The 19,087-nt window shown below is 46.9% G+C and overlaps 1 protein-coding gene across 2 annotated transcripts in view; it reads left to right on the top strand.

Moving 5' to 3' along the window:
• Positions 1 to 19,087, top strand: part of SHISA6 (shisa family member 6) — a 245,594-nt gene that overhangs the window by 12,758 nt on the left and 213,749 nt on the right. For both annotated transcript variants that reach the window (XR_005107700.1, XM_037409331.1), the window contains exon 2: positions 2,629 to 2,789. Coding sequence is in view for 1 of the 2 variants with exons in the window: in XM_037409331.1 (XP_037265228.1) it covers positions 2,629 to 2,789 (161 nt within the window). In the remaining variant the exon portion in view is untranslated. The remainder of the gene's footprint in view (positions 1 to 2,628; positions 2,790 to 19,087) is intronic.

The following is a 19,087-nucleotide window of genomic DNA, read 5'->3' as shown; positions in this document are numbered from 1 at the left end:
TTCAATGGTAGAGGAGGTTGTTCAGGGCCTTAGCCAGCTGAATTTGAAGACCTCCAAGGATGGAGATCCCTCAGCCTCTCTGGGTCCCTCTTTCAGTGTTTTGCTATCCCACTGTGACTTTTTTTTTCTTTTATAACCAAGTGGATTTTCCCTCATTGCAAGATGTGCCAATTGCCTCATCTTCTTTGCTTTGCACTCTGTCTCCTTTGCAGCTCCCCGTTAGCGGGATGTAGGTCCTCTCTTAGCCTCTCTTTGTCAGGTTAAACACATTCAGCTTTGGGAGAACTTGTTGGTACTCCTCCACTTCCATCCCGCCAGCACCCGCCAGCCATACTTCCCCATCTCCGCATTTCTTGTACTGCTGCTGTGTACCTCACCGCACACAGCCCCTTCTGAGCACACACTGGTCCCTGACCCGACCCTTCCTGACCAGCTGGCTCTGTTATATTAAGCTAAGTGGTCTACAGTGTTCTAGTGTTATCCATGCTGTCATCTTCCTCTGCACTCTGAGTGATTGCACTCTTGACACTAAGAGTGTCTTTGACAAGTGTTCAAAACGAGCCCAAGCCACCATGGGCTAGTAAATAATGGTCCTAATACAATCTCTGTGATTGAAAAATGACTCTCAGCATTTCTGTACTGCAGATACTATTAAATGGTCATCTGATGTTTAATATATCTTGGAGATATGTACTAAGGGCTCAGTTCTGCCAACCTGCTGTCTTTAGAAAATGTGTTGTCTTCAACAGGATGTACTGAGTGCTAGTGCCAAATAGACAGACCTCATTAGCTTCCCACATCCTCCCCCATCAGCAAGATCTGTAAGGCAGTGGGGAGGTATTTGCCTAGAAAAGCCATCACAGTTACTGGTGGTTGAATGAATCCTCTCCTCAGGAGGGAACCGTGCAGTATCCATAGGGCCTGGACCTCAGGCCCCAGCTGCAGGTTCTTGTCCTGCCACTCATCTTCTCTACAACCTCGGGCAAGAGGCCAAAATTTCAAACATGTCCTGCAAGTTGGTGGCCAGTTTGAGATAACTCAGGCATGATTGTGAAAGATGGCGAGCACCCACAGATCTGTGTCAATCAATGGGAATTCAGCGTTTTTTGGAGAACACCAAATAGCAGTTCCTCTTATTCAGCGAGGACTAACCACAGGAGTAAACAAAAGGACTTGGAATAGGACTAAGTATCTCTCTCTTATTGCTGCCACTTTCACCTCTCCTAGCACAAAAAAAAAAAAAAAAAAAAAAAAAAAATCTGTACTCACATGTCGCTGCATGTGACAACCCCTTTACTCCATTTGTGTCACTATGTGTGCACATACACATATCATAAGATGTTATTGCTTCTATGCCTGCCCTCTCTATAAACTATAATCAAATGAGGTTAAAAGTATTCTTATTCTGTGCAGGGTTGTTGTGAACTAATGTAATCCTCTTCTGGAGACCCTGAGATCTTCCCAGAGTTTCTTCTGTAGAGCACATTAGTGTTGCAATTCTTTATGCACAAGGATAGCAGTCTGTAGAGGAAATGATTTGGAAAATGCAATGGACTCAGGCCCCAAAGTATTTCTTATGTGAAAGACCAGAAATATGGCATTTAAGGAACACTAGTAGATATGAGCAACACCAGCATCTCTTTCGTCAATACACAGGGAAGGAATTTCTCCTCCTCACATCTTTTTCTTGGTACCCGAGGTGACATTAGGCATATTCCCTCTGCCAAAAGAAAAGAACCTTTCAAACTCTATCATCTTTAGAACGCCACTGTCCTTTATAAACCATGCAAGCCATCCCCTTCCTCCTTTTCCTATGGCTCAAGAGATAGCTTGTGGCTGCACTAAGAAAATCAGGGCATTTCACGCTATAATTGTTCCACTGTGTTCATGATACTCACAGAGGAAAAAAAGTCTTTGAGTATCCACTCGTCCAGGGAGAAAACATTGGATGCAGATTGAACTGTGTGACATTTCTTTTTCTTGGAGAATAGCAGAGAGACCTCAGTACCTTTAAATAAATCCCTAATGGACAAAAAAGTAAAGGCAGGCTAATAGCTGTGTTGACATTAGCCCATGAAAACTGTTCAATCCTTTTCTTCTGGACTGCTGGTTCTCCTTTGAGAAACCCACTCCCACCACTGCTGCTTATTGAGCTTCTTGCAGAAAAAACAAGGATTTAAGGAGCGTGGGGACCAGACCCCTAATGTGATTTTATCTTGAAGAGGTTTGGCTTGGGCAGGGCAGTTTTGGTGTAACCTTTAGAAGATCACAGCACCTGAGTCTCAGGGCTCTGGTGACTCTTTGTGCTATGGAGAACAGTTCATCTGCACTGTCATTGACAGCAGGGAAAGTGATGGAGAAAGAACATAACCCTGGGGTGAAGTGAATTAGTGGAAGCATATGAACAGCTAAACAATAGCCAGGCAAGCCTGTAAATACACGCAGCAGATGCACATAAAGAAGCTAAGCTTTTAAGCCATATATTTCCTTTTTGTTATCGTTGCTTTTTTCTGTTTACGGTAGAAATCCAACTACTGCTGGATGCACACAGTGACTGTGAAAGTGAAAACACTGCACGCCATTCCTACTGTGTGAAAATACGTTTTTTCCCTATTTCTCTCTCCCCAGGGCTCTGGCTGACATCTTAAGGCAGCAGGGACCAATCCCAATAGCACACTGTGAAAGAGAGACTATCTCGGCCATAGATACCTCCCCCAAAGAAAACACCCCAGTCAGGACATCTTCCAAAAACCATTACACCCCCGTGCGCACCTCCAAAAGTAACCCAGGTAAGTGCTGCTTTCCTGTGCTCTTCAGGGGTGGCTGTGCCAGTCCTACGTTACAAGTCAGCAGAACATCACGCTTTACAATAGTGGATTTTGTGAACCTGAAATTATGATAATAGACGTCTTTAACAGGCAACCAGAGCAAAGGAGTGCAAGGATCAGTGGTGAGGTTTTTGCTGAACAGAGAGGCTGTTCTCTCTAGGCGTTTTAAAAATTCAGAATCAGTGAGGTATAAATTCAGCTTATACCGAAATGCTGGTGTTAAGCTTCGAACACTGTGTATTTCCAACAAAACACATACACTATAAAGCATAATCGGGCTCTCTGCACACAGCAGTTGAGAAGAAAGAAATCCACATAACTGGGGCCACCTTATTTATTCAGGTGAACTATAGGCTTGTGCTGAGAGGGGAGTGTGGAAGGTGGCCTAAAGGGCATCCTGGGAGCTTAAAGACACTGGCCGGAGGTCCACCAGAAGCATTGGCCTGGGAACGGGGACACACCTTTTTTTTCTGGTTTCTCCTGGCTGGGTGAATTTGGTTAAACCATTTGGCTCTATTCTGCCTTGATTTCCCCAGTGGCACAAGGATGCCAGCCTTTAGGGAAAGATATTGTTCTGATTTATTTAATGCTTCATATATTGATAATTGTCAAAACAATGTCTTGATGGTTGCAGACCCCCTTTGTTAAGTGGGCTACGGTAGACTTGCCATCACTTGCCATCTCTCAGGTGCCACTGGACATGTGCCTCAAAGACGTGCCCTCATTCAGTCACAAGATATTCAGCTTCATGTAGAAGTTTCTGGGTGGCACTTCCTGACCTGTGTCACCCAGCTCGTAGAGGAGGTTTTGCTAATGGTCCCTACCGGGGAAGCTTCTGAAGGAAGCTGGCAGGAGCTCAGACTGCTCCACAACCTGCAGGGCTTGATGTGCTCTGCTCTTTGTGGAAAGGGCCCATGGCTGAGGGCACTGATGGTTTGGTTTCCATTGCCTTGTTGCCGTGACCTTTAGAAAGGTTTTGCTGCAACGTGCATCACCCTATGGAGACAGGAACAGGTGACCATATTCTCTGGAAGCCTCCCCTGCTGCTGGGAACAAAATAATTTCTCTGAGAAATAAGGATTTCTTTGCTCTTGCTCTCCAATTTTTACTCAAAGGCCAGTGAACCCTGTGTTTATTTATATATATATATATATATTTTTTTTTATGCCAGGGAGTTGTACCTCTGAAATAAAATGCTGGGCTGGAGAACAGTACAGGAGGTGAGCTGTCTGGAAGAAGGTGCTTTTGCATATCTAGGGCTTGAGAGTGGCCCTTGACAGGATATGTGATTTTGTCCCAGGATAGAAACACAAGAAATAAGGGTTTATGGCCAGTAAACAGGTATGGACACCATCAGAGAACAACTCTGACATAAACTTTATGATGAGATGATTCCCTTTTTGAAGGCATCCTGTCTCTTCCCCTTGGCTCCTGTTGGTCAGTTAAAGCAGGCAAATCCTGAACAAGGATGTTGAATAAATTCTTTGATTGCAGCAGAAGAAACTAGCTGGATAGTGGAAGCTGAATTAGGTGTCATTTTTAGGCACTGTCAAGTGTGAGAAAAGGCAAATGGGAAGGCTTGCAAGAGGAATTGCTAATTACAGAATTCTCTGGCATCTGTTGGTAGCTGATGACTCCAATGCACGTTTTTAAGACTTACTACTACCTTAGTGGAGGCACACAAGGATGCAAGGACCAGAGCACAGGTATCGTGATGGGGTGCTAGTACAAATGGTCACACTGCAAAGTGACAGCACCCAGTAAGGAGTCTACTTGGTCCTTGCTGACTACTGGGGCATGAGATGAGCTAGGCAAAATGGTTGGGAAGGAGAAGACATGCTGTTGAAGATGGCAGTCTGTTCAGTCGACCTCTGCTTTTCTGTACATTTGCCCATACTGTGTGAAGGAGAAAAGCCATCACAGCTCAGTCAGGGCTGAAACAGGCAAGACACAGGCAACAGGAGGTCACTAAAAGAAGATACTCCCAAACCCAGCTACAAAGGCAGCTTCCACAGCCCTTGGCAGCTGCAGGGGTAATGGATCACCTCGGCCTCGGGGCAGCCAGTTGGACCGAAAGTCACAGCGAGCCCCTGCCAAAGCTGGGGGGGGACAGGGGGACTTGCTCTTGTAGCTTGCCCAAAAGAACTTGTTCCTGGCTCAGCCGTGTCCGTTATTAACGTGTCCCCATATATCAGATGAGACAGAAAGCTGATCACTTACAAAAGGTCATGCTCTCATAAAACAACTATACAGCTGATGTTTTTTTATAGTGTTTCTTTGCAGAATAGGGCAATGCTCCATTGTGACTATACTCTGTTACCCACCTAATCTTCACATTATTGCAGTAATCAGGAAATTGTGTAAGTGAATGCTAAAATTTTTTAGGTTGGGAAGGAAGTAAAAGTTGGAAAACATGACTGGGTTATAGCATGTTGAACTAGAGTAAAGCTGGTAAGCCCTGGTATGGAAGTAGAAGAGGAGTCACCATCAATACTTGCTTTAGGTGGAGAAGAAGAAGAAAAGAAGTGAAAAAGGAGTGAAAAAGAGGGGAATGTGGGACAGCTTGGGGAAAAAAATAGAGGCAGTAATATGTAGTAGCAGGATCCAGGCAAAGCACTGCTCACTGGTGCTGCAAATTGGCTTGAGACCACCACAGGTGTGGGGTTTTGCAGCAGGATCTGAAAAGCATCAGGTCTGCTGGCTGTGGTTTGTCTCAGGTCTCTGAAGTATGAGAGGTTAAGCAACCAGAAAGGACTAGAGTTATTACATACCAGCTGAGATTGAGTTTTGTATTTGTTTTACTTGGAACTTCTGTTTTCAAATTTGTAACTAGAAGGGTGCCCTGAAGTCTTGCTAAACAAACCAGCTTCATTTTTCCATTAGGCTTGTTTGGTGTCAGTGAACAAAATGATTGTGGGTGAGAATGACAAATCGAGGTGGCCTGTGTCTGAGGCAGCAGAGTCCAAACAAAGCAGCGTGTGCAGGTGCTGCTGAGGGCATGCCTGCAGCCATCAACTTGCTGGGTGGTGCCTGGTGTTTCCTGATGTGAGGATGAAGAGGAGTCCAACTCCCATGTGCCAGCTGCTACCCTTCCTGCCTCAGTACTCAGGTACTCAGGCAGCCCTCAAATGGTCACAGCAGGAGATGGCAGAACGGGAACGTACGATGTCCTCTGGTAATCGCCAAGCCATGGGCACCATCTCCGGCTGTCGCAGATGCCTGAAGGAGAGTTCAAGATCAAGGCCAAGTCCGCAGTGTATTTGCCCAGGCACTTCACGGCAGGTGGTTTCAGAACTCCGTGAGCTCTGCAGTGGGACAGAGGGCCCGGGGTTAGCTTTACTCTGTACTTCGCTGTTGAGCTTTGAGATAGAAGAACCCAGGTCTAATTAATGCTTGTTTAAGGGAAAAAGAGCAGTAGATCTCTCCGTCATACACATGGAGACAACTGCCATTCTTCAGACAAGGCAGCTGGTTTTGGGAAGGCTTCGGCCTCCTTTACAGTGGCCACCTTCCCCAGGTGACGGGGGAGCCGGTTATTTATTGGAAGCTGAATACATTTCTCACGCTGGGTTCTGCTGAGCTTGAGTGTCCCAAGTGCCCAAAGAGCATCGCTCCAGAGATGACTGCCACTTTTGCTTTCCTGTGAGAATCTGGCTTATGTCTTTTTGGGATGCCAGGGGACAGTTCACATCCCCCTCCACCCACTCCACCTCGCCCCCACTTCTACTGAGATTTCTGTTCATTACTATTATGCAGTGCTGCTATTCTGGTGGGGGTAGGCTCTTTGCAGATAAGAAAACCTGAAAGCTGTGCCTACAGATTGCTTGGGTCAAAGCACACCTCTCCAGCTGTGCACCACCTAATTGGTATGAGCTACAGCACACTCCGTACACAGGACTGCTCCTCCAGCCCACACAGACCTCTTGTTAGTTCAGTGTTTGCTATTGTGAGTAACAGGTAAAATATGATGAACCTGAGATTACAGGAAATCCATCTCATTAGCTATCTATTGGCATTTTTAGTGCCTCTGTCGCGGTAGCACCTTTAGGGGTGTGGGAAGGAAAACCCTAGCAACATTTCCCCCGTCTTTTCTCCTTGGCCCTGTTACCTATCTTGACATCTGCCATGAAGGTCAGTGCCATTCATTTGTTCAGTGGATGGCCAGCAAATATCGGCAAGGATGAGGATAGATGGGAGAAAGGTCAATAGTTCCTGCGGGCTTGGAAAGCATCGTACACAAACAGCAATATGCTCCCATGGAGGAAGGTGCTGCATTTGGCACAAAAGACAGAGTCTGAGCCACAGGCAATCCTCCTGCAATGTCCACAGTCAACTGACGTGTCAGAAAAGATGAGGCCAGTCCCTGTGACAGTGATACTGATGGACATTAGCATTAGCGGAAAAATTAAGACTAGATTCTCAGCTCAGATGACTACCTCCAATACCATCCTTGGATATCTGAAGGGCTTCTGAAAGTCAGGTGCAAGGGCTTGGTTTGCTTTTCCCAAAATGTGGCCAACAAAGCACCCACAAGATTCAATCCCTGCAGAAATTGTCAGACGGGGGGTTTCTGACTGCCTTGGTGATAGAGGGGTAGCCAGCTCAGGACTAACAGTCATGCAGGGAGCCGTCTTATTACTGTATTCCAAACCCAGACCCAAACACAAGAGACTCCAAGTAAGAATTTGAACCAGATCTTTGGCTGGTGTGAATCAGTGCTGTACTATCATAGTGATGGGGCAAGGGCTTGGTTTATGTAAATCCTTGTGGTACAAATCTGTGATGCTCCAGGACAGCACATGGTCTGAATTGATCCTTTATTCTCTCAGTCTCATTCTGGCTCTTCCACACTGGCTCTTTTTCATGCAATTCACCTTGATACTCTTGCCAGCCTGTGAGAGAGGGGATACTCAGGACCATTAGACTCGTGTGGGAAGCTATGTGGGAGGAGAACCTCTCCAAATATGTTCAGGACAAGGATGTCCTTGCTGCCATTGTGCAATGCTTTCAGCAGTGAAAGGTCCCCAGGTGTCACCTACTTGGGCATGAGACAGGTAGGTAAAACCTGTGCCTGGAATTATGCTGCATCTGACTAGCTCCAGGATCAGGAGGCTGTAAGAGCAATGACAAGACTTTTTTTTTTTTACTTTCTGGAGAAAAGGATCTGGCCTAGTTTTATATTCTTTTGGCCTCTTAATTCTCAGAATATCAAATTGCATCACCAACAGACTATGCTGGTCTGAAACCAGCTCCAGATGTGCCAGGGAAGAGCTGACTGCAGGGGGAAATTGAGATGATTTTCCAGTGTGAAAAATCTTCTGCTCTTCACCTGTGTTAGGGACAGGGTACTTGCAGGTGTGAAGAACAGCTTATTGACAGGATTACCACTTTGAATGCAACAAACAACACAGGCTAGCACTCTGATTAACCTGACGTATCTGGGGAAGGCTTTTAATAAGCCATTTGAGTCAGGATGTTCCAGAGACGTACGTATTCAAAGTGCTGTTTTCAGCAGTGCCTTCCACCCAGAGGCATATTCTGAGCTTGTTCTGAACGTGAACAAATGCAGGAGAGGCCTTTAATCTTTATGGAAATTGTAGCTAGCATCTCTAGCCAAACATAGGCGGAGCAGCATGGGGAGTGCTTCCATCCTGATCATCGCACAGGGGAGGGCATCACCGCCTTGGTCCCCCTCTCCCCTGGCTATGGGCTCAGTGCAGGCTCCAGCCCTTCCCTAACGCGCAGGGTGAGCCAGGGCAGCCAGCTGCTCACATCTCCTCCAGGTCACACATCCATTATCCCTGTCCATCCTTCTCCCTTTCCCCTCTCTCCCTTCCCCCAAGTCCCCAGCTGGTCTCTGCTTCAAATTGCTTCCTTTATTCATTCATTGAATTCTCTAACTTCTCCCCAAAATCCCCAGCAACTATTTGAATTAATTTACCGAGGATCAGTGTAGAAATATATGTTGAAGGCGTTCAAATTCCCTGCTGCTTCACAGTTTGTGTTGTCATTTACAGCTGTTCAGGGGAATACAAAGCAGGTGTAAAATGATCCCCCAGTCCCCACAGTAGCATTTTACAGCCCCTGTGCTCTGTTGTGAGAAACTAGTTAAGGTGCAGGTGGGTGAAGAATTAGGGAAACCACTTGGAAAACACCCAGAGAGTTCCAGGAACAGGGTTTTTCTTTTCTCTGTACTGTTGCCATTCACTGACGTTTGAAAAGAAAGAAATGGGACCAGCTTTGAAACCTCTAGGATCTGCAGAAGACAAGGCAATTCAGTGCTACTCCATCTGCTTTTTCCTCCAGGCACACCCCTGTTACAGTAAGCCCCAATGCTTCCCACAGCTTTCCCTCCCAGGAAGAACCCAAAGGGGTTAATACATTTCCTGAGCCACCAGAAAATGACAGATTTTTCTGTCTCGGAACATTTCAAGAGTAAGAGTTACTCAGTGTCCTGGCATCCAAAATACCGTTGCCCAAAGTCCAGCAGTGTGGGGAGAGGTGGATGCTCTGGAATTGCAACTAAGATAGGACACTAGCTGCTATCTTCGTTGATGTCATCTAGGTTTCTCACTTATGTAGGACCTAAGTTAGCATATTCAGTGTTAGATACCATAGGTATTCACTCACCTCTAGTACCAGAGCGTGTGATGCCCTCCTACACTCTGTGGCATTACTGGTCTCCATTTTGCAATGGGGAAAAGGGGCACAGAGGGGCAAGGGCCTTTCTTTGAAAAGTATTGGGGTTACCATCTTCCCTTGAGTTCACAGTAAATACCTACAGCTTTGTAAATACCTGTCCCTGAGTAGTCTGTGCACTTTGCCCAGGTGTGGGAGAGCAGTTTTGCCCTGGGACCCCCACTTTCCCTTCGGGTCAGCAGCCTCCGAGGGGGCGCGTGCTGCAGGGTGTTCTGCAGTCCTCCGAGTGCGCAGGGATGCTCCATCCTGCATCTTCACATGAGCACAGACCTGACCTCCCATCCTGTGCCTGAACAGCAAGCGCGAGCTTTTACACTTGCATTGAAAAGCAAAGACTTTGTCCCAAAGTACAGGCAATCCAGGAAGCACAGGAGAAGGGATGGGATGGAAAGTCAGGGGAATGAACTGCAATGCAATGAGCTTAATCGCCCTGATTCCAAATGGATCTTTTAAACTGTTAAATATTTCTTCGCTTATCCTTTCTTAATCTTACTCGTTTGGACATTCATCCTCCCTCTTCTGTTGCTACCAGAGATCAGGACCTAGTGCTGTGGGGATATTCCCCCACTGAGGGGGGCTGGGGCTGCACCTACTCCTGCCTCTAGTCATTGATTTGTTCTGGTCTCCTGAGTGTTTCACTGAGCTGTAAAGTTTTAGGGTAATGTATGAAAAGGAACCTTTGGGAAAACTGTGGCCTGCTAACAAGACACATGAGACAACAAAATATCCCCACCATGAATATATTTACCCATGAACTTACTAGAGAATAAAAAGCAACAACATTTGCAACCACTTCTTGTGTCTCATATCCAAATATCTCCCATGACTGATGTCAGGGTTTCATGCGTCAAAACAGCTAACGACTGACAAATTTGAAAAAAATTAAAGAAACAAATGTCTAACTAACTGTTGCGGGGGAAAAAATGAGTAGGTGGAGTGTGTGTGTATATACACACATATGAACTCTTGATACTCCCACGAACCACAGAGCCATGACAGAGTAGCAACATCCAGAGCTACGGGATAAATATTAGGTGCCTGCTGAAAGTGTTTTGGTGGAATTTAACATTCGTTCAACAGAGTGCAGTCCCAGAGCCACAAAGCCAGGCATGGCAGCACTTATCATCTACAGCGATATCTAGAAACTGTAGGTTACTATGGTAACAGCATTTTTTTTTAAGAAAGACTAATGCAAGTTGTGAGCAGGAGAGAGGATTAAGCATATAGATTTACTTTGAAACAAAGCCTCACAGCGAAACGCAACCTGCTGAAAACACTACAACAAAACACATGGAGAATGTGGAAATTAATTGAAGGGGGCTTTTCTGGCACAGTGCTCTGGTGGAGGAGAGGCATTAATGTGGAAAAAGTCTGGGAGTCTAATGCAGGTGTGTGGCCAGCCAGGGACCTGCATGCTGCAGGGGACAGAGTGGCTGTGGGCATGTGCTGCAACACGCTGAGTGATGCCCTGGATCGCACCATGTGGCAGCATCAGCTCCTCGTGCCCTGTGCTGCCTGCTCGCTGCACACACAGCGGGAGTGGGAGCGCATGGGCCTCCTTCCCAGAACCAGGCTTTGATATTTGTAACAGTTGCTGGGTTTAAAACCAAATCCCAGGGCTGGTGGGACTGGGGAGGTACCAGGAATGGGACTGATAGGTGAAGGAGAGGCACAGGAATGGTGGCCAGGAGCAGTGAGAAGGAGTTACGGAGGACAGAGGCTCTGTGTGTGTAGGAGGTCCAACCTGATGCATTTGGCTGCTTTACCAGTTCCTGAATCTGTACAGCTGGACCAGGAATAGCAAAGTGATACTGTTCTCAAAACATACAAAAGCAGAGATGGAAACAGTTTTGGAGCACAGCACCTAAGGGGGAGGCCACTTCATGCCCTCATCCCATGGTGCTCACACTGCAAAGTCTGCGTTTTGGGTGACAGAAAAGAAAGTTGTTTATGCCAGGTGGTTCCCCTCAACCTGCGCTCTGTCCTCCCCCTCCAGGTCTGGGAAAGGCAGAGGGCCACTGGGGCAGGTATCTGGCATGGGGGTACTGGAGAATTTGAGGTGCCGTGAGAAGGGGCAGGACTGGGAGATACTCCTTTCCCTGGGGAGCACTGGGTGTCTGGGCTGAAGCTGTTGCTATGCCATGCCATGCCACCTCAGCACTCACCAGCTGCCCAGGATCAGGATCAGGATCAGGATCAGGATCGGGATCAGGATCAGGATCAGGATCAGGATCAGGTCTGCTAGGAGCACCTGGGAAACAGGAGCAGAGGGTTGTCAGAGGAGGAGCGGGGGCAACACAAAGCTCAGCCCCAGCCCCAGCAGTGGGAGGGCAGTGGATCCAGTGGGGCTGGAGGATGCGGTAGGCAAGGGGAGTCATGCTCCCGGAGAGGTTTTGATTTGAGCCCTGGCCTATGTCTTGATTTGAATCTGCAGCTTGCCTGTTCTTCCTCTCCAGCTCCAGTTTCACAGGCAGTTGGCTCACCCTAATGGCTCTTGTGCCTTTGACACAGAGTTCTCAGTCCTCTTCTGACATCCTCTGCCATGGCCGTGCCCTCTGCGTTGACCCTGGTTCCATCAGCTGGCTTAACTCATTAACCAGCAAAATCAGCTCAGGAGGAGGTAATATGATGAAACGTAGGGGTGCAATCAGGAGCAGGGCTGGTAGGAATTACCCTGTTTAGGCAGTGCTGAATTTGTAACCACTGAGCTGTGCCCTGTGTCACACAGCCTCGAGCAGGATTTTTAGAGGCTGCCTGTGAGCAAGCATGCAGGACAGCCTGTGCTTAGGTGCTTGGGAAACTTGGTGTCCAACCAGGACTGGCTACCAGCACTTTCAAGGCCACATGCACTTTAAGATGAAGCGGGCTGAGGTCCCAGGCCAGCAGGTCTGGGATTTTCCAGGGCTCAAATTTAACACCATGGTGGCAATTTACAGCCAAACCAATTCTGCCTGCAGTTAAGGTATTTTAGTTTTAAGCTGCTCAGGAGTTTCCTTGGGGAAAACAGCTAAGCCCACCGTCTAACCAGCTGTTCTGTCCTGTACCATTCTGCAGCTCTACCAGGTGCTGTTGAAGGGCAAAATCGTTCCTGTAGCAGGTTTGCTTCTCCCTGTTTGCTTCTCTGTGTCTTGCTAGATCAATTATTGTTTGTAAAATGCATTAGATCTTCAGAAGAAAGGCAGAAACACAATGTTTTCTTCCATTAATCAGAGCAGTTTACAGAAAACATCAATTTAAAATGTTAAAGCCAATTTGCAACTGGTATTGACAACAATTAAATTGGCCTCCAGAAAGTAATGTAACTAGTTGCTTTTGACACCATGAAGAATGAAATCTTTATAAGGACATTCTACATGTTGAGCTTCTCCCATTTCATGATTGCTGATCCTATCACACTCTGTACAAGTGTAAACAGAGGTGAGGAGCTGGAAGCCGTACTCCATTAAGAATGTGCCATAATCAGTAAACTTTCCTTCCCATCTTCTTGGACCCCTGCCCAAATATTGCAACTCAGTCTATGCTCTGCTTTCATCACTATCAGCTTCCTTTCTTTGCTTCCCAGTTGACTTTCCTGACCTTAAAATTAGGCAAAAATATACTGAAACAAAGGTTCACTGGTTTATTCCTAGTATTTATGACCAGGAACAGTAAACGCCACCGGTGACCACTGGCCACAGCCTCCATGAAATGCCATGGGACACAGGCTTTGCAAAGCTAAAAGTCACTCTTGCAATCTTGTCGTGGAAAACTACCAGCTCAGCTTACAGACACTTGAGAATAAAGGTGATACTGGAGAAGTCATGGTTAACTTCTCCTGGATCAGTCCCTGAGCATGTAATGGATAGCTCAGCTGACATCCAGATGTGCAGCTTTCAGAGACCTTGCAAGACCCTGGCTGGGGAAAGTGGGAGCAGTTAGCAGCAGAAGATACTGCTCAAGTCTCTGAAAACCTAGTTGATTAATGTTCTGGTTTAGGCATCTAAATCCTGAAAGGGTTAGCTGGTCACCTTTTATTGTCTTGTCTCAAGCTCTGCTCAGTCAGGGTCGAGGAATACTCTGCAGGTCTGCCTTCCCATTTCTTTCAGCAGTGTTTTTCTGCATGAGCCGGCGCAGCTTCCCCTTCACAACATTCTTATCCGCAGGGTATTCCCCCCTTCTGGGGTATGCCGGGGGTGTTTGCTGGTGGCTTTCAGCAAGAGATTTTTTCTAGATTGAAAGGCAGCAGGAAGGTTTGGCTCATGTTGAAGATCTGAAGACAGCTTTTACTGTTGGCTGCAAACAACCTTCATCATTGGTGCAGTCCCTGTTCCTTCTGGCACGTCAGCCGTGTGTGTGCGCAGCTTGGGAATTCAGTGGGTCTTGCCTCAGTTCCTCTTCTCTGAAGCTTTATTACCCTCACACCATCTTACTTGTTGCAGGTACCTAAAAAGACTCCCATGTGGCTATTTATATGAGCACACCTAAGAAGGAATGATGCCCTCCTCCATAAAAGGACAATTCTAACTGCTCTTTCTGTTTGATTTAAAATATTTGAGGAGGAAGGAAAAGGGAGTACATCTGTCACAATCTCACTTACAATCAGAAAAGTTAATGGAAAGATTCCTTCTGACTCTCCAGGGCTTTGGACAAGGCTCTGTACTGCGACATTAGCAAATAATGAAGTTCACATCTCATCAAATCATTCTCAGGAAAATAATTCTAATATATGTGGATGGCCTTTCGCAGCTCTCTCCCCGAATCTGTCCCTGCTTTGTCAGTTGTGCCAACACCTCTATCTTCTAGTGTTAAATCACCTCTGTGTATAACTGTTGCTCTCTAAACCAACCCTATGCAAGATCTTTGTTGCCTGTCACGGAGCAGTGCCCCAATGCTCGGAATGACCCCTCTGAAAAGGGAGTAAGATAAATATTAATTCTCAAATCTGTAGCTTTCTACCCAATGGCTCCCAACTGCAGTAATGCCACCTCTGTGGCACTTCAGTTCACTTTTCCCCTCCTTGGATCCACAGCTTTTCCTGAGAAGGATTCCTCAGCAAGCTCCGCCGGCTGGGTGCAGTTATGCTGCCAGCACCATGCCTGCCAGAGGGACCTGAAGCCCTGCTCATTCCTGGGGCCGTGTGCCACATCCCTGTATTGTTCCCGTAGGCAGCCTGAACTCAAGATTCAGGTACCTATACATCCCACCTTTCCTGCAGCAAGCAGTGCTATGGCCCTTATAGGAAGGATCTTTGGGGAACCCTGCAAGGAATTAGCCTTTGTGATGGCTGGAGGATGCAAGAAAGGTGTGGAGATGTGTCCCTGCTGTAGGTTAAGTGCAGCGTTAAGTAAACCGAACTGCTGCAGGCTGCCCGAGATGGTGAGTATGGCATCCAGGTTGTACAGCTCAGCAGAAAAAGGTTTTTTATTGAATCCTACTTAAATATTAATATATTCAGTGATCAGGAAGCAGGGCGGGGGAAGGGAAGTTGGAAGGGCCCTTGATGCACAGGCTACAGTCAGGTAGCTCTGATTACCTCCATCTCTGAAGCATCCTACTGCTGCCTTGGGGTTGGTCAATGTGGATGTCAGAGGTTCTCATCTCAAGCTTCCAGGTTTCTGACTGCCCTGATTGCATCACTTCAGTGCCTGGCACTGGCAGAACCGTGCAGCAGAGTTAGCTGGTGTCCTCTTGCTTCTGAGGCTACTTGCTGTGTGTGGGTTGTCCTTCCTGATGAGCATTTAAGAGGTACAAGAATGACCCCAAAGGACTTCAGGTGTGACATGGCTGGAGGAGCTAAGGTGGAAGAGGAGCCTTCCTGTCACACCTACCTTACTGTCCTTTCTTTTTTGTCCTCAATCCCTCTGCTATGGCAGAGGGCAACACTAGGACCTGGACTAATGATTCCACTTACCTCTCCACTTGTCTCCTTTCTCCACTGGCCTAACATGGTTCTGAATGGGCTTGTCCATCAAATGATTCAGGTAGATAAGCATGGGTTCTAATCAGGACTTGCTGTTCTCATGACTCATGGGTGGAAGAGTAGTAATGAGGGGTTGGACAAGTCACCATGAGTTGTTGTGAGGCATTCTGACAAGCGAGAGAGGGATTGTATAGCTTATGGCTGTCACTTGACATCTTTGAGGTCACAGAGGTGGCCCTGTCCTGGAGGACACTGTCAGTAACCAAAGGCAGAGCCTTGTGCCAGCCCTAAAGAGGCAGCACCAGCTCCCATATCCTCCAAGACAGCCTGGGGACCCTGCGAGGCTTTGCCATGGGTAGCTGGCAGGTGCTGAAGCTGGATTGTACCCATCTGAGCTGGGCAATAAGTTCTTGACTGACAAAAGAGGAGAACAGCCCTGTCTACCTGTGGCTGGAGGAGGCAAATGGTTGCCCCCAGACTACATCCTGCAGCTCTGTAGCCCCTGGCATGGCTGGGGGGCTGGTCTGTGTGGAGTCAGCCTGTGAAATGCCCCACTGCAGCTGTCTGGAGATACAGGGCAAGGCAGCAGCAGAACATCGCCTGGAGTCTTCTACAAATGTAGTTGCAGCTTCCCAATCAAAGCACAGTTGCTTCTCCAAGGATCCTGGACTTTTTTTTTATGAGGCAAAGAGTCACACATCTAAAATAGGGACAAACCTTGATTTTGGACAGTATCATGGGATGTTTGTCACAGCCAAGACCTTCAGTTTGGTTTGGTTTGATAGTCTTAGTCTCAAGATTTGAGGCAATTCTATGTTTCCCAGCATTCAAATTCTGAGCCCTTTGGACCATTTGTGTCCAAGACTGTCTCCTTAGTTTAATCTTTGTTTTTGTCTTCTGCAGTCAAGTTACACCTGAATTCTTGCTGCAGTCTCTTTAGAAGGCCTGCATTCTGCAACCCAGCTCCAGTCCCAGGCAGCATGAGCCCTAGGCCTCCCGACTGATGGAGGAATGCGTCAGCTGTTACATGCAGAAATAACTGGGCTTTCCTACTAGCAGTGGTATTATTTCTTTGGTCTGGAGGTGGGAGTTAAACTCTTCCACAATGACGCACTTTCTCAGTGGTATATGACTGAGAATATCACAATGATTTCTGTAGAAACCTGTGCCTCGCTGTGCAGGTTTGCAGAAAGCTTCAGGTCCTGTGGTAGCCTTCTTTCTAACACCTCCGTAACTATTTCACCCATGGATTTTGAGCAGAATTTCCCCCCCTTAAATCCAGGCTAGCATTTTTTATTGATTTGCTTTTGCTCTATCCAAGTTGTCAAACTGAATGTTCCCTCCCCACCTGGCACTCTGTGCCACTTACAGCCTTCTCGCTGCCTGTGCTGAGGAGCACACAGCTTTTTGTGCCTCATTTCCCAGCGGTGTGGCTGCTGCAGACTCCCTGGTACCCCTGCAGGGTCCGGTTGCACAACCTCTACCACAGTTCAGGTTCTGCTTTCTTTTACCCAAGGGTCCGGGCAAAACCATTTCTGTCAGTTACTCCTGACTATACCCCATGGCTTTTCAGCCCTGGCACACTTCTAATAGCTCGTATCTAATAAAGATTCTATTTTTGATATATAGTTTATATAAAATATATAATATATTAAATATATATATTATTTTGATTTATATTCTATTCCTAAAGATTCATGTGGACATGCCTCTGCATCCTCCTTTTGTGCATTCTACATTTCACTGCTTTTCCTCATGTGCTATTTGTGTCAGCTCCTCTGTCTGCCTCGGTTTCTCTAAATTAATTTTGGATGGGTGCAAAATGGAAAAAATCAACATTTTGTGCAATGTCCCCAGAATCTTCAGCCAGAACCTCGTGGGGGTGAGCACCACAACGAGCACCTGACAGATTTAGGGTCAATATGACTGGAAAGCAAGGAACACAGGTGCCTGAGGCAGAGCAAGTGATGAACACCAGCAGCAGTATAGTTGACCTAGAGGAGTGAGCAACTGAGAAAACGATCAGGGCCCTCCTCCTCTCAAGTTATGCAATTTAATAGACAGAAGAGCAAGGGTTCTGCACTGCAGATCTAGTTCCTCCTCTGCAGGAGAACCCAATGGTCTTGAGACATTCGGTCCTTCCATGCTTGGCCGCCTTTAGTGTTCACGAGTTCAATGTGCAGAGTTGCTTTCCTGCCCTTGGCAGATCCTGTGGCAGCTTGGGGAGTGCCGGTTTCTTCACAGAAGTACAAATGTTGCTTTTTGAACTCCTCACCTTTCTGCTGTCATGCCGTGCCCCCATGGCCACATGTGTCCAGGCTCACAGGTGTGCATGCTCCTTCAGGAGCTGACAGCCCCAACTGACCGGTCGCTCAGGTAGGGATTTAGCTCTGCTCAGGCAGACGTGGTCCCAGCGTTGTATTAAGTTGCAGGGTGACACCTGTGAACATCAGTTTAACATAATTGTCAGAATGATACTTGGTGGAGCTAATGAAATATTTACCTTTGAGCAGCTGTAAGATCATTAATGTTTCACTGTCTTGCTGCCAGCCAGCCCTTTCCTGATTTACATTCTTGAATTGTTTATGAGGCTAATTGCACTGCCCTTCATAAATCAGGGACTCAGGCTTTTCTGGGGCACTTTCAATTAGCGATAACTCCTTTGCCCTGCTGGTGAGTGTATCCATGGCAAGAAACCAGGAGACGGAGGCTGGCACAAGCACTAACCTCCCAGATTCCTCCCGTCCCACCTGCCCCGGCATGTACTGGGGTCTTTAAGGACACCCTGCTGCATGAAGGGGTCCCAGAGCGCTGTGGCACTGGCATGATGCTATGGCCTTTTGCACTTCCCATGCAGCTTGGAGGCACTGCCTGCATTCAAAGGGTGACTCCTTTCATCCTGGCATTGACATCCTGGCACCTTTAGCATTGGCACGTAAGTGCCCAACTGAGGGATGTTGGCTTAGATCAGGGGTAGGCAGGAGACATGGGGCAAAGTCCAGATATTACCATGGCTTTGGAGAAGGTGAATCCTCTCCAAAACAAGGACAAATTGGGAAGGGAGGTTGGATCTTCCTCTCAAGGGAATGTCCATGTGCTTTCCAGCAACTCATTAAAGACCACAGCTAACTTCAGTCAGGGCTGGCATGCAGTCTTCTCCTTTCCCAGGAGGAAGCATGTGCAATGAAATATCTGGCTTTGATAGGTTTTGGGATTCTTTTTGCTTTTGATCTTGGTTTTCTGTTGGTGATTTATGCCAATTCCTTTATTATAGCTAAAGAAATAGATTTACATAAAAATTTTCCTTCCTACTATCAGAGTTGCAGAGGCTTAAATCCAGAATTGCCCTCAGTTTTGGGGATGGGAATTTCCCCTGTGCTAAATGAAAGGAGATTTTGCAACAGAAAAATGTTATCTTTTTTTCTTGTGCAATGTCATGTCTTGATATAAAGGAGGGAAATTTTTTAGCAGAGATTGCCAGGAAATTGTGACAATGTGCATCCTCAAAATATGAAGGTACTTAAAACCACTGACATTTTAACCTTTGCACCATTAACCTCTGTAGCAGGGGAGGACAGGAGATTCCCACATGCAGTGTAGGGGCTGTTTTTGATGATCTCCCTAAAACTGCAGAATCAGTGAAGTTTTGTATAAAATAAAT

The sequence above is a fragment of the Falco rusticolus genome, chromosome 1 (assembly GCF_015220075.1).
Source record: "Falco rusticolus isolate bFalRus1 chromosome 1, bFalRus1.pri, whole genome shotgun sequence".
Taxonomy (NCBI): Eukaryota; Metazoa; Chordata; class Aves; order Falconiformes; family Falconidae; genus Falco; species Falco rusticolus.
Note: the sequence above shows the minus strand (reverse complement) of the source record. Positions and strands in the feature narration are given on the sequence as shown.